This window comes from Echiichthys vipera (assembly GCF_963691815.1).
Source record: "Echiichthys vipera genome assembly, chromosome: 13".
NCBI lineage: Eukaryota > Metazoa > Chordata > Actinopteri > Perciformes > Trachinidae > Echiichthys > Echiichthys vipera.
Window position 1 is genome coordinate 4,082,144 of NC_139838.1, and position 15,312 is coordinate 4,097,455.

Here is a 15,312-nt window from a genome sequence, read left to right on the forward strand (position 1 = left end):
ACGTACAGATTTCGAGTAGCTTGAGGAATGACAGGGAAATCATTGTTTATCTCATAACGGACAGGTTTAAGACGATGACTGACAGGTCTAAACAGTGCAGTTTTTCAGGCTCACATAATTCAGATCAAACCGTCAAACTAGGCAGCGCTGGTCAAATATATTCTGTTACCGTGTGTCCTATTTCTCACGTAAAACGTTTTCAGAAACACATTTTAGTTATTGTTTAGCTGTAATTTGAGAGTTTGGGACCCGGCCATTGTTTTCCATTGAGGAAGCACCGCCATGTCTATCTATCCATTCATAACGCCCATTGGAAAATCAAAAACAAAGTGAGAGGGCCCAGATTAAAGCTGCAGTCGGCAAGCCTGGCAGAACATGTTGACATGTTTTACAACTCTCACGCCCCTCCCCCTCTGCCACCGAGCTCCTCCCCTCCCTGCAATCAAGTGATCATCAGTGCGCATGCACCAGATTCCTGTGAATGCGCCTGTGTCTTCTCTCATCAATTAACAGCATGGAGTACACGCTACATAGAGGCTGGCTGGCTAACTTACTCATAAATAGCAACTGCTAACATCATTTAGCGTCTGTCTAGCCTGAGACGTGTGCCTGTGATATTGTAATGAACATGAGGGGGGAGGTGGGACCTGTGGCGTGTGCACAAACTGTGAACCATGCTGAGTGCACAGGGTGATATGGGTGCGGTGGATTTTTGCAAACCAACAACAAGCTCTAGGTGCACGTAGAGGCACGTTTTCTTTTCTAAAACCGGATGATTTATGTTGTTCTATCGGAGCAGAGTGTTGGTTTCAGTGAATATGATCAAACAAATGTTGCTGACTAAGAATGCTTGATTAATGTTTAGAAGAACTATTTTCGTCAAACTGAAAAAGTATTGTAGTTTTCATAGAGAGTGAGTTTTTTTACAGCTCAGATATATACGCCACAAGGCACTTAACACCACAGTAGAGAAGATGAACTGTGTTTGTTTTAGCATGTGGTTGTATGATTCAGAGCTGCGGTTGCTGGAACGAAGCTACATGTCTGGAGAATGAGAGGAGTATGTGTGAGTTTATACTGTGTATGTATGAACATTACAGCAGCACCCTCCAGAGACTGAACCCATTTATATATATATATATATATATATATATATATATATATATATATATGAAATGATAACATGCTGACGAACAACACTTCTCTTCCTTTGTTTGCCTCAGAGGAGATGAAAATGATCATTCCCCCGTTTCCTGCTCTGTGTGCTGTTGGGCGCACTGTTTGTATGGCAGGGATATTTGGAGCCGATTATCCTCCAGAGATTGTTTGGGAGCTGGGGACCCCCTGCAGCCCTGCAGGGTGATGAACAGAGCCAGGAGGAGGGAGAGAGAGAGAGAGAGAGAGAGAGAGAGAGAGAGAGAGAGAGAGAGAGAGAGAGAGAGAGAGAGAGAGAGAGAGAGAGAGAGAGAGAGAGAGAGAGAGAGAGAGAGAGAGAGAGAGAGAGAGAGAGAGAGAGAGAGAGAGAGAGAGAGAGAGAGAGAGAGAGAGAGAGAGATGTGGAGGAGGGGTGGTTTCACCCAACACAGTCAAACACACACCCTTCCTGACAGAACAGACAACAGCATCAGACTGCAGTGCGGTCATTGAGCTGATTTTATGATGAGCATAGCTTCATCAGGTACTCTATGATATGCTAAAGATGCATATACTGTATGTATTTCCATTGAGACAATTACTAACGGAGATATTACGTGGCACTGATGAGCTCGGGGGATTAAGATGAAGGCATTAAAACGTCTTTTTAACCACTAATCATACAGATACTGCTCAAAATAAGACCAAACCTCTGCAGTAGCAAGAGTCACTACACATAAAATGAAGCATCAAAAACGTAGTTAGTGAACCCAGAGTTTATATAAAAGAGTGTTTTGAAAAACTTACCTACTGGCCCCGGTACCAGCTGCTCTGTTAGCCACATACAACTGTTAGCGACTCCCCATAATATCCCTGTTAATAGTTGTTACACGAAAAAAATTGGTCTCAATGGCTTATTTGATGTATTTATTTGTCGAAAAACACCCTGGAATGATTCTAAGCCGGAATTTTCACTTTAACACAGCTGTATACGTTGTTTGCCAGCAGATCAGGGTCTCATTTCTAAATACCTAATCCTCGAGGCTAGCTGTGTTTTCTAAGTGTGACTCTGAACAGCCTTGTAAAAGGCCTAGTGCAGATGAAAGGGCTGTACCCCACTTAGAATGCGTCAGTGGAACAGGATTTGGTTGTTCACTAAGAATATTTGACTATTTGTTCGGTAGTTTAGCCTGTTTAATTAGTGACAGTTTGCACATGTGTGTCATGGTGGAAGAGTAAAGATGACATAACAGCTAAATGCAGAGGCAGGTTTTTCTCGAATGCTAAGGCATGTCTAATGAAACTGGCATCCACTTGATCTTCATCATCTCTTTCTCAGCACACCGTAAGTCTTCTCTTGCAAACGTGATCACACTTATTCATTTGTTTCACACATTCTCCTTTTCAAAACAGTTAGCTCGGATTTCATACAAAGACACAAAACTCTGTTAGAATAACTGTGTTGAAAAGAAAAATATCTGTTCACAACTGATAGAAATCACCCTGTATTCCAACTCTTTATTGTGTTTTGAAGTCATTTCTACTCACAAGTTTTCTGGCTGCTCGTATATTTATTTTTATTTACAGGATTCAGCATTTCTGAGTTTGAAAAGAGAGGAAACAAAACTGTAGGTTGAAACCTTGATTATGACTGTTAGAGCAAAGAAAAAGAATGACATGGAAAAATCTAATGCAGGACGATAAAGGTTTTTGAGTATAAAGAGCAGTTCATGGGCACACAAGTATAAAATGTTTATTTTTAACGGTATTTCAGCAGAGCGTCTCAAAACAGTGGAGCAGAGTTGGTTATCTCTAGTAAAAATCATCTCTGGAGAAAAGAATACAGTTCAGGCTGTGATCTGCTTCCTTGCCTTTTTTGCACAAACTGTATCTGTGTAAAGTATCAACACAGGCATACAGTACAAACTAAGGTTGGACCAGTTCATGTTATTAGCTGGGTATTGTATTTGATTGTCCATTTTGTAATGATATAGATTATATATATATATATATGTAAATGGAAGTATTTGCAAATAAAATGTGTAATTTTGGCCAGAAACTTTCAGTTTACATAGTTGAGAGATAGAAGGTATTAGCAAATTTGGGAATGTGTAGGAAAATCAAGAAAAGGGGGAGAAAGTTGTAATGACCGCACATCAACACAGGTACTTTATAAGAGACGTACCAGTAAAAATAAAGCCCAGTTATTGTTTATTGGTATGTATGGTGTGTGTTGTCTGATATGATGAATTATACTTTTACATTTTATGTGAATCTAATGAAAGATACAGATATCTGAACGTAAAGTAGAATGGCATTCTGTGAGTAAGAAGGCAGAGGGGTTACTGAAGAGCTGGTTTGTCAGTAAGTTACTCAGGATTTTCTTCAGAATCTTTTCTCCCCCTGTGGTTTCCCTTCATCCATTCTTGTTTATGTAGCCTGTGTAGGCTTATTTTCTTGCATTTGTTTCTTATTCATGTTTTGTTTGTATTGCTTGTACACAAGCCGTCACTCATGTTGCATTGCATTGAACTTTGGTTAACAAAGAGCTTAAGTGTTAAATGGCAGCATCTCATCATCGTCTTATCTTATTCTTGGAATAAAGGTCATAATGAAGATGTTATTTTATTGTTAATGAAATGAACAATCTATGACCACGGCTGGACTGGGAAAAATGATCTTTCATTTTGGCCCTGACCGGCCACCATGATTGATTTGGGGATTTTTTGTTATTGTTGTTTTGGGGACAAAGGGGGACCTCCCCCATGACAGTTTGAGTTTCCTGCATTCTGGTGAATTTGTTTGCACCAATTTGTACTTTTCCTGCTTCACTTTATTGTGTCAATGTCATGGTACTTCCTGTTTTAACTGTGCACAGTTGCTTCTTCTCAGGCAATTTCAACCAATACTGAAAAGTTGCTACATAGTCTAACTTTTTTAGTATTGTCATGTTCTTACTCAAGAAAAGCCATACTGCTTCTTAAAGTTTAACGAGTTTATTATAAAAACAGCAAAATATTCTGCTTGGCCAAGCGGTCTCTCTGGGGTCAGAAATCACAGTCATCCTGGCTTTCAGACAAACTGTTGCTGCAACCAATGAGCTAGAAAGAGCGTAGAGCCCTCTCCCTTCACAAAATAATTTATACAGCAGTAAAGTTCATTGGGTTGTTGTGATTGGTTCAGAATGTTACTGAGGCAGTCCCTGGTTCAGGCTTTAGAATGGCTCTCATTCGTTCACGAGATGAATCCTCCGCCCCTGGTCACACTATTCCACCAATGATCAGCCAGTTCCTGTTGAAAGAACACTCCCTACTCTCTAGCTTTTCACCTCCTGTGCCAGATGCCTTTTAACCCGGAGCTTAACTGTAACATAATTTAATTATTCTATCTGTGTTAAATTAATAATAATGTGGAAGCATTCTAAATAATTTTTATTTAACTTCTGTACATACACAGTGAGTAATAACATAACTTCAATTATATTGTGACAAACAAACACTTCATGTTTCCCCTCCGGGATGAATAAAGTTTGATTGATTGATTGATTGATTGATTGATTTAAAAAACCCACAGTATCATTTGTTCTTTTTTGGAAAAATCGGAAAAGATTAACTCCAAATCATCCATCATTACACCACTACTCTTCCCACTGTGTCACTCAGTGCTAAACACATTCTTGCCTTTCTGCGCCAATCTGCCAGATGGCCAGTCCAGCCCAGCCTGTGACATGTCAGTGGAGTAGTTGTACTTGTTTTGCTTAAATGGTCACAAGCCAAAGATATTTAGTAAAGGATCCTACTTTAAAAACATACTGGTTTTTACTTCGATTTTTTCAAGATATTAAAAATGTGTTGAGTTTTACAATCGTGTTTGGGGAAATAGGATCCATTAGTAAGTGTGCTGTGCTGTCACATCACTAAATCAAAGAGGGCTGCAGTGTTTCATGACTGGTGTTTGTGGTATATGGTCACTGATTTGTCCATGTCATTGAGTTCACCTTTCCTCCTTCCATTGTCAGGCCGGAGTGTGTGGCTGTGAGGAGGGCTACACTGAAGTGATGACGTCTGACGGCCTGTTGGACCAGTGTACAGTCATCCCGGTGCTGGAGATCCCCACCGCAGGCGACAACAGGGCCGATGTCAAGACCATCCGAGCCTTCAACCCCACCCAGCCTGCAGCTAGCACGCCAGGCAGGGCGGGACGCACCTGGTTCCTGCAGCCCTTCAGCCCAGGTAACACAACTGCTGTTTTTATCATGTTGTATGAAGACTTTTTTGAGATGGAAAAAGTATTGTAATGAGTAAATGGTGGAGTCTCATGTTGTGCAGAAGAAACCATTGCACACACAGAAACAGTAGCAGAACATACAGAGAGAAAGAAAATCACTTAAAACAATACATTCATATTAATGCATCCTGTGCTGTGTGTGAGTGCTGAGAACACAAAATTATTGCTTACTAAGCTATAAAAGGAGGAGTGGAAGGGGCTAATAAATGCCAGGAGGTCCTTTGACAGAAAGGAAATGATGAATGAAAGAAGAAAGAATGGGAAACAGAATAATCAAAAGGAAGAAATGAAAGAGCAAGGAATGAAGGGGAAGGAAGAAAAGAAAGGGGAAATTAATTAAGGAATAAAGAGGGGAAAAGGAAGACGATCCAGAATAATAATACAAGAGAGGAACAAATATGGAAGAAGAAAAAAGGGAGGGAAGAATAAAGATAGGGGTGTGAAAAGGAAAAGAGAAGGAGCAAGGAATGGAGGCAGGAACAGGAAGAACAACAGAAACAACAGAAAAAGGGGAAGGAAAAAAGCCCCAAGAATGAATGAAGGTGGGGAAGGAAGAAAAACAAGGATAAAGGTTCAAGGGGAGTAAAAAAAAATATGGAGAAGGAATGGAAAATAAGAAGAAGGAAAAATAAAAGAAGACAAAGGATGGAAAGTAAATAAGAAAAACAGCAATAAAAATAGGAAGAAAGCATGAAGTGGGAAAGGATGGAAACAGGAAAATGGGTGCGGAAGAAAGCAGCAAGAAGGAATAAAGAAGGAAGGGAAGAGAAGAAAAAAGGATAAGAAAGGTGGAAAAAAAAGAAAATCTGTTTGAAACAAGGAAGAGGAATAAAAATTGGAATTAAAATAGAATGCACATTAACAGCTATAAGGTTATTTTAATAGTTTCTAATCAGACGTTCACATCATAAGAGTGCAAACTGAAATAAGTTGCTACTTCTAGAACTAAGGCTCATGTGCAGCACATACATGTGACAGTGTGTGATGAGCATGCTCATATTTATCTGTTCTCGTTAACACAGCATATTTATAGATGAAGGTGTTCCAGTTCTACAACACATTTCACTGTGGTGTCAAAGTGTAATTCCGGTGTAAAATCATCCCATGGTCTTTTTTTCAGCCCTTACATCAAATAAGTCATCGAGACTTTCGTGTATGAACAATTAACAGAAATATTCTGAAGAGTAGCTGACAGTCGCTAACAGCCGGCTAACATTGTTTAGCTCAGGGTAGAACTGTGAAGGCATTCAAACCATCAATTCTGCTCAAAATAACAACAAACCTCTGCAGTAGCATGAGAAGAGTCCCTACACAGAAAACTAATCACCAACAACGTAGTTAGTGTTTTAAAGACTTACCAACTGGCCCCTGTACCAGCTCCTCTCATAGTAAAATCCATTCAAGAGGATTACCAAAGTCAATCCAAAAGGAAGGAGTCCATTGGTGCTTTGTTTTCTGTGTAGGGACTCTTCTCATGCTGCTGCAGAGGTTTGGTGTTATTTTGAGCAGTATTAGTGGTTAAAAAAGATGTTTTAATACCTTCACCGTACTGCCCCGAGCTAATCAGTGTTAGCCATGTCCCGCTATTAGCGACTTTACCGGATTTCTCCGTTAACCGTCTTGATGGCTTATTTGATGTGTGCAAGTGCTGAAAAAGACCATGGGATGATTTTATGCCGGAATAACACTTTAAAAGGGCTGTGTGGTTGATCTGTGTATGTATGGGTGTGTGTGTGTGTGTGTGTGTGTGTGTGTCTGTGTGTGTGTGTTACACTGATGACCCAGTGACCAACTGTTATTTCCTCAGTGAAGGGGAGCAAAACAATATGTATGACTCTACTGCCCCCTTCTGCCTCAGACAAGGAAGTGAGTGTCATCCAGTGTATCCCTACAGTGTATTTCAGTAATGTGTGTGTGTGTGTGTGTGTGTGTGTGTGTGTGTGTGTGTGTGTGTGTGTGTGTGTGTGTGTGTGTGTGTGTGTGTGTGTGTGTGTGTGTGTGTGTGTGTGTGTGTGTGTGTGTGTGTGTGGTTCTCTGTGCAGATGGAAAGCTGAAGACCTGGGTGTATGGAGTAGCAGCAGGAGCGTTTGTTCTGCTCGTCTTCATAATCTCCATGACATACTTAGCATGGTAACGTAGCCGCTCTTACATGTTATCAGTGTCTGTCTCGACCATGACCTTCTGCTTCTGTTATCACATCAGTGATTGTTCATGTCATCATTCATCTACATTCAGTGATGTAATGGAGATCACAATGAAGAACAGACACATTGTTTGAAGAAAACAGTTTCTGATGAAGCATCGGTGTGGTCTCAGTGGGTATCTCCACTTTGATATAATAAATATGCATCAAGTGAAGAACTAAAACATTAAATGACAAAAATTCCAATGTATTGTTTACTAATATTGTATTAGTGAACTACTGTATTGTTTATATATTGTATTACTTAGAGGAGTGTTTCAGCAATTTTACACATGACGCTCCATTGACTCATCATGGGGAGTCCTAAACAGCTTAGTCTAAGTTTTATTTATTTTTTTATTGAACAATTTAAATGAACAAAAATACAAGGTTAACAATAAATGGCACATTGGTGACATAATTAATAAATAAATACAAGATATAGTACCAAAAAACAAACAAAAAAACAACAAATAAATAAAACTAACTAAGATAAATAAACAGATAGAAATAGATAAGGATTTCAGGGGAAAACTTTTCATAATGACTCAGTAAGGTATTACTGATTTAAGCAAAGAGCTCAGTTCCAGGAAGAAAGGAGCAAATTTAGATACTGATTTTGCAAATTTTTGTTTGTGAATAAAGAATTTTTTGCATATTGGATAACAAAGTTCATCAAGCATTCAAGAACATTATCTTCTTCACTTCTCCGATACATCACAATTTTACAAAAAGTGCAGAAATCATCAACATCTATAAACTTGCTACTAAACTAACATACTACTAACTGGGTATATACTGTATTATGCAGCTTAGTCTAAGTTAAGTCTAAGAAAATAACCCTGATAATGTGATAGTGATGTAACTGAGATTATCGGGTTAGAAGCGTCACATTTTTAACAGGAAGTTATTAACGAGGGCTATGAAATGGATGGTTGCATTTGCTTTGAGCATCATTTTTTAAGCATATCTCTTACAAATAACCCAACTTTATTGAACTACAATACTAAATCCTAATTTTCCAATATAGGACAGTATTTCTCTAAAACCTGCCCATAACATTCTGCCTCAAAGTAAATGTCTCCCATTCATCCCACACCAGCGAAGATAACAAACACAATCCTGTATCTTAAAAGTAGCCAGTAAAGTTCGGCTAACGTTAAGATGTGTTGAGGTGAACTGTATCTCTGTTTAGCTAGCAAAATAAATGAACAACTAAAAACTAACAAATGTCATCCACCCAGTTGGTGTCCTGGTTTCTCTGATGGCCCATTAATCTGACACACCAATAGTCTGAAAAATGTCCCAACCAGATTTTAGACCCATTCCAAAAAATACACACTGAGTTGTTGGAGTCAAGTGGACAGCGCTGAATATGATGCAATAATGTTAATCCTCTGGATTAAAGCAGCCAAGTCAGAGTGAACATACTGAGCTGATTGACTTGACCCTTATTAGCTGTTCTGGAATCTAAACCTCTGAGTTTTCCTCATCAGGGTTATAATCATCAGGTCAGAAAGACAGTTTGTCAAACCTGCTCACTTAAGTGCAAACCTGAATGATGTGTGACAAAGATGTGTAATGAAGATGTTTAGAAACCCAAACATGTTCTATAAAATCATTAATATCTTCCTTAGACTCCAGAGCACATTAATCCTTTAAATTTTCCTTAAATCGCCTCAGCTTTAATAATTTATTTTGATCATTGCGTCAATTCTGTGTATCCTCCATTACATCACTGCTTATTCATATATTCAGTTCATGTCATTTTTCATTTGAACTTTGAGCTCCCGCATCATTTGTCCCTTCATTTCTTGTTTTTCTCTCTTCACGTTCATCCTCATTCTCCCTGCTTAGTTGTGGTTGTTGCCTTTGCTGCAAGTCAGGCTCCAAGTCCCCCTCAGATGGGGTTTACTGGATGGACCCAAACAACTACACAGTGCCTTACACCTGTCCTGCCTGCCAGAAACTAGAGCAAGACCAGCTACAGCAGCACATCCACCTCCAACAGCAGCAGCAGCAGCCGCAGCAGCAGCAGCAGCAGCAGCAGCAGCAGCAGCAGCAGCAGCAGCAGCAGCAGCAGCAGCAGCAGCAGCAGCAGCAATATGAGGCACATCTTCCACCCTCACAACAACCACAGCAGCAGTCACCGCCACCCCCAACACCTCACTTTGAAACTCTCATCACTTAGTCAGGGCCTCACCTCACTCCAGTTACTCACTGTGCCTGATATTCATTTGTGCCCAAAAACATCCAGTGCCTGTTCACTCCTTTCAGTGGATAATTTACTGGAGGTGAGCCATCCAGCTTTCATCAAACACACATAACGGCATATTTTATACAAGGTTCTTCTACTAAGCATTACTAAATAGGTAATAAGGGCAGAATTTTTTTTTTTACATTTATTTTATTTTATTTTACATTTCTTTTTTTTTTTTACCCATGACTGGCTGCCCACTTTATCCAGAGGGATGAGGGTGGGGGACAGGGGATGTTCAGGGGGAGTCCACAGGTTAAGAGTAGCTGCCCCATCGAAGTGGAACATCATCTGAAAGATGGAACGTGATGACTAATCTGAGATGCAGCGCAGCACTGTGTGTCACTTTCTTCTTGTTAGATATCAAAAATAAAAATTAATTAATTCAAAGAAAACTGTAAATATGTATAAGGGTTCATTATGATTTAAGTCAATGATTCCCATTCCCATGCTCACTAAAGTCTCCCAATGTTTGGGTTGATACCATTTGTTTCACAGATTTGGTGCTAAATTTAACCGTTTTTTACGTACAAAGAATTAATACAAATGGTCAATGGTCGAATAGAAAAATCCATGCAGGGATTTGGTATCAAAAACACAGCTTACATTCAACACTATTTATGGACACCAGTATACAAAAATATTCAAATACTCCATTTTAGAATAGGACAAAATAACACATTGATACTTCAGGAGAAAAACTGCATGTTTTTGCCCCAATCTGTCCATTATCATAAAGGTGTCATGTCTGTAAAGGGGAGACTTGTGGGTACACATAGAACCCACTTCTTTACAGATATATTGAGGTCAGAGGTCAAGGGACCTCTTTGGAAATGGCCATTACAGCTTAACGTTGACAAACTTTGGCCTAACTATGGAGCATTATTCAGCTCACCTCCCATTCCCAACAGGCTAGTGTCGCATGGTTGATACCAATATATTCCTTACTTCATCTACATGCATGAGCCTGAGCCTGCTACAGCCTCAGAAAGACAAAAGGTCAGCAGGGCGGTGCAAGTCAAGGGGTTAAAGAAAGAGATGATCATTGTGGGTTTGATTCCAGCCTGGGCTCTCTCTCTTTAGATATAAACATGGAGATCAAAATTAGAGAACACATTATTAATAAACAATTTATTCTGAAATATTGTTATTTTTTACTGTTTAGAATTTGATAGGATATCAGCTGTGGCTATACCACTGCTGTACTAACATGTTTTTTTAAATAACCAAGGCACTTCAACAAATACCTTTATTTTGTGAAAAAACAGTGATCTAAATTAGAGAACAGTAACCATTGTGTCAGAAGAGAGGATTTCAACAATGTTTTCTTTTATAGGATTCAAAAATGAACAGGAAGTGTAGAGGCCACAGCTTTGAATGACTTCAGCACATCTGCGCCCACAGGACATCACTAGTTTCTCACACTGCTCTGGTTTGATCTTGGTCCATTCTTCTTCAGTCTCTTCCACAGTTCAGTGACTGTAGTGAGTTTCTTAGACATTACTTTGTTGCTGAGGATTTTCCAGAGATTCTCTATGGGGTTTAGATCTGGACTCTGGGCTGGACATTTCATTGTTTCAGTATTCTTAGGGCGTACTCACACTGTCCTTCCGCACCGCGACCCGGGCTTTAGGGTACTTGTCCCCCCTCGCTCTCCCCCTGCGCCCCAGCCCCGTTTGTACTAACAGTGCCAGGGCCGGCCAATGCTTCGTGCTGTCCATACACCATCACGCCGTAACACGTCACACTCATTGATCGCGTGTGTGTGGCTTTGTTTACAAATCTTTCCACAGACCTCTGAGTTTTTGTGCGTCTTGTCGACTGTTATTGAATATTTTCATCCGACCAAATCTGCAGTAAACACTCCACCTCCGCATCACATCAACGTGAACCTTTCACCGCCATTGTTGTTGTTGTTAAATGTCCGTGCATGGTCTGTCCTTCTATTTACATGTCCGAACAGGCGGACATAACGCTACTGCCGTAGGGCTCGTGCTCGTGCTCGTACACGTGCGCACGCTCGTGCTCGTACATGTGCAAACGGCCCCGCTAAAGCCCACCTCTTTCAAGCAGGCCGTGGGACGGCCCGCTGGCCGCAGTTATGCGCGGAACGGGTGCACTCACACTGCTTAAAGGTACTAGGTTTTAGCTGAAAAACCGGTTTTGGCCCCGTCCAGAAGGACAGTGTGAGTGCGCCCTTAGTTAAAGAAACTGCTTCACCTGTTTTGCAGTGTGACAGGGGACATTGTCTTGCATGAAAATTGCAGCTGATTGGGAGACAATTGCAGTGAAGGTATTGCATGTTGCTGAAGGAGGTTCACATAAACATTTGCATTCACTCTGCCATGTAGCTTTACACAAGGCCCAAATCCTGCTGCAGAAAACATCCCCCAAACCACGACACTTCCTCCTCCACATTTGACTGACTTCTTCACACACTTTGGGTTCACTCTCTCCCCAGTCCTACGGCCAACATAATGTTTCCATCAGACCCAAATAAACTGAACGTCCTCTCATCACTGAAGTCACTCTGGACCAGTTCTCCTCTGTCCACACAACATGCTCCTCAGCAAAGGCAAGTCCAGCCTGTTTATTCTTTCTGCTGATGAGAGGTTTGGTCACTGCAGAATGGGCAGACACATTGAGACACAATGTGCAGAGACAGAATCTTGTCCTGTTCAGCACTGAACTGGAGACCAACTCCAGCTGCAGTGTTGAACCGATTCCCCATTGAGAGTCCCCATAAAAGTTTTTTGTTGCTAGGACAGCAGTGGTATAATCACAGCGGATATTCTATCACATTCTGAACAATAAAAAATAACAGTATTTCAGAATAAATCAAGTTTTAATAACTTTAGTCTAATTTTGATCTCCAGTGTACATCTAAATAGATATTCATTTTCAGCAGCATTAGGCCTCTCACACTGAAGGTTAAAATTACAGTTGTGATCAGATTCTCTAAACTTGCTTTTCCTTGTTTGTTTGCTCTGTAGCAAAAAGCCAAAGAAGCCACAGCGTCGGCAGATGAACAACAGACTGAAGCCGTTGACTCTGGCCTACGACGGAGACGCCGACATGTAGAAGTCTTCCAGCCGACCACAGTGACCTACAGACTTTCGTCCTACTGCAGGACACACAGGGTTGCTATGGAAACCCTTGATGTCAGGGCTGCCTCTGGGCATTGTTCAAACTTCATGTTGACACCCTGGGAAGATGAGTCTGACGGAAAGAGTAACCTCAAAGTTCAAGAACCAGAATCCATATCCATCGGCAGCCTTAATGTTGCCATCCTCTTTTTTTATTTTCCATTTGATACTTTGTTTCACAAGAGCCTTCATGAATTCTTGATCTTCTTCTGGAAGTTTGCCTTTAGTTCTCTGCCATCTACTACTGCCGGTAACATTGAAATCATGATCGTCGAAGGGGGTCCCCCCAAAACAAAAAATTCTCCAAAAGCACGAATCGTCATTTGACTTTTTGTTAATCTTTTGTCACAGCTGAGTGGGATCATCTCTTAACCTGTCATTCTTTTTGGCGTTGAGAACATTCAAATTCATCGGTGTTAATGTGACGTGGGTCCATCTCGCAAGAAACAAAAACCAGACTCGTAATGATTCCCAGAACCACCGTCACTTCTGCCTGTTTCTGACTTCTCTGATTTCGGGCATAATATTGCACTATATTAGTGCAGCATGATATGTACTTATGTCTAGCTTTGCCATAGGAAACTGCCTCTCTCAATACAAGATGGTGTACAGTCTTGTGCTAGAAATGTAAAGTAGACATTTTTTGCAAACGGAACTCACCAATGTTTGTTAATATTTTTCTTCTATTACCTCTTATGTGTGATACAGTGGGACAGTGTAAATATCATTTTTTTTGTCTCAACTTTACCTTTCTATTATGTACAGCTACGCTTCCCAAACTCTGCCTGAGTTCATTTATTCTCTGACGATTGTTTGACTGTGGCTTAAGATCATGATCTCTTACTTTTGTAAATTATTAATCGACATTACTGTCATCAACTCGCACTACAGAAGACACACAGAAACCTGTGATATGGGAAGAAAGTGAAAGTGGAAACAAAACCTGATGGAGGATAATTGAATACTAATTACTGGCTTCAAATATTTGTGGGCATTTTAGTTTAGTCAAATGGAAGTCAGTTAAAATAGGTCAGACTTGACAGCTAAAAGTTTCAGAAAGTCAGAGATTGAAGAGGATTTTGACTTATTTGATTATTCGCAAAATTATTTCATTCTCAGTCGATTTTGGAAAAGGTGTTTCTGCTTCCAACTAACTAATTCACTCTTAACTATTGCCGGACCATGTCTGAAGGCAAAAGAGTTTGAACCTGCACATTCTGGCCACATTTGAAGAAAAGGTGAAAAGCCTGCCGTTATAGTCGCCTCCTGGCTGCGTCTCACTGCGTCCTCCCTTTATATCCAACAACTCTGTCTTTTGTGTACTCTTTCTCAACCCAGTTGCCAGAATAAAATGTTGGCATGGTTATAATATGTTGAATCTTACTGAAGCACTGCAACTGGTTTCATTCACTGCTCGTCACATAGTGACACTTTTTGACACTCCACTATTGGACTTTTAAGTGGGTTAACATTATTAATCCAAACCAAAACTCTTCCTTCCAAACAGTCATTGCTTAGGTTTACGCCTCAAACTAATAGGTCTACTTCTCTAGGTCTAGGAAAAGATTTTGGTTTGGGTTAAAATAAGTAAGTCTAATTCTTTGTTGTCTCCATTCTTCACCTTGCCATGGGACAGATACAAACAGGACAGGAACCAAGGTGTCCCAGATGAAAGTTCAGTGTGTATGACCAAACCTTCTCCCTAAGTGCTTGGAGATAGTTATACTACAGATGTCTCCCCTTTCATTTGACCTGCGTCATTAAGGGGGTCAGTCGTGATTTATTCAGGTGTTTCAGTGGCTGCATTTGCTTCAGTGCCCACCAGGTGGAACATGTGAGCAGCTCAGATGAGTGACGGGAAATGAGAGAAATGAGATGAAAACATTTTGGGAATGAATCACAGCACTCTATCAAATTATCTTCAGGAGTTTTACTGTATACTTACACATAACACAGTCTTAATTCCATATTGGGCATCGTGTTATGACCATAGACGGTATAAAATAAGTGGACAGACGTGCAGCTGAGTAAATGCATATGAATACACTCTGTGCCACATTAACGCTAGTTAAAGTGCCGATTTTGGTGGACAAACAAACACATGTAAACAACGATGAAATTCAGGACGATCATGTCTTGTTGATCCAGCTCCACAGCGGAGAATTGTCTGAATAAATAAGATGAATATCAGTCCACCAGTCAACATCAAGTCCTGTTAGTTTCATTCACCACAAACATGGCAAGACACGGTTATCTCAGATTTCGGTTATTGTTTTCAGTGTCACGTTACTACTACTACTGCTTTA

The 15,312-nt window shown here is 40.3% G+C and overlaps 1 protein-coding gene across 1 annotated transcript in view; it reads left to right on the forward strand.

Moving 5' to 3' along the window:
- The window catches only part of thsd7aa (thrombospondin, type I, domain containing 7Aa), a gene marked incomplete at both ends in the record, with an annotated part of 202,579 nt that extends 192,692 nt beyond the window's left edge, over nucleotides 1-9,887 (forward strand). Inside the window, 4 exons of the mRNA XM_083925993.1 lie at nucleotides 5,153-5,366; nucleotides 7,464-7,551; nucleotides 9,461-9,652; nucleotides 9,881-9,887. Coding sequence (XP_083782119.1) covers nucleotides 5,153-5,366; nucleotides 7,464-7,551; nucleotides 9,461-9,652; nucleotides 9,881-9,887 — 501 coding nt within the window. The remainder of the gene's footprint in view (nucleotides 1-5,152; nucleotides 5,367-7,463; nucleotides 7,552-9,460; nucleotides 9,653-9,880) is intronic.
- Nucleotides 9,888-15,312: the final 5,425 nt, after the last annotated feature.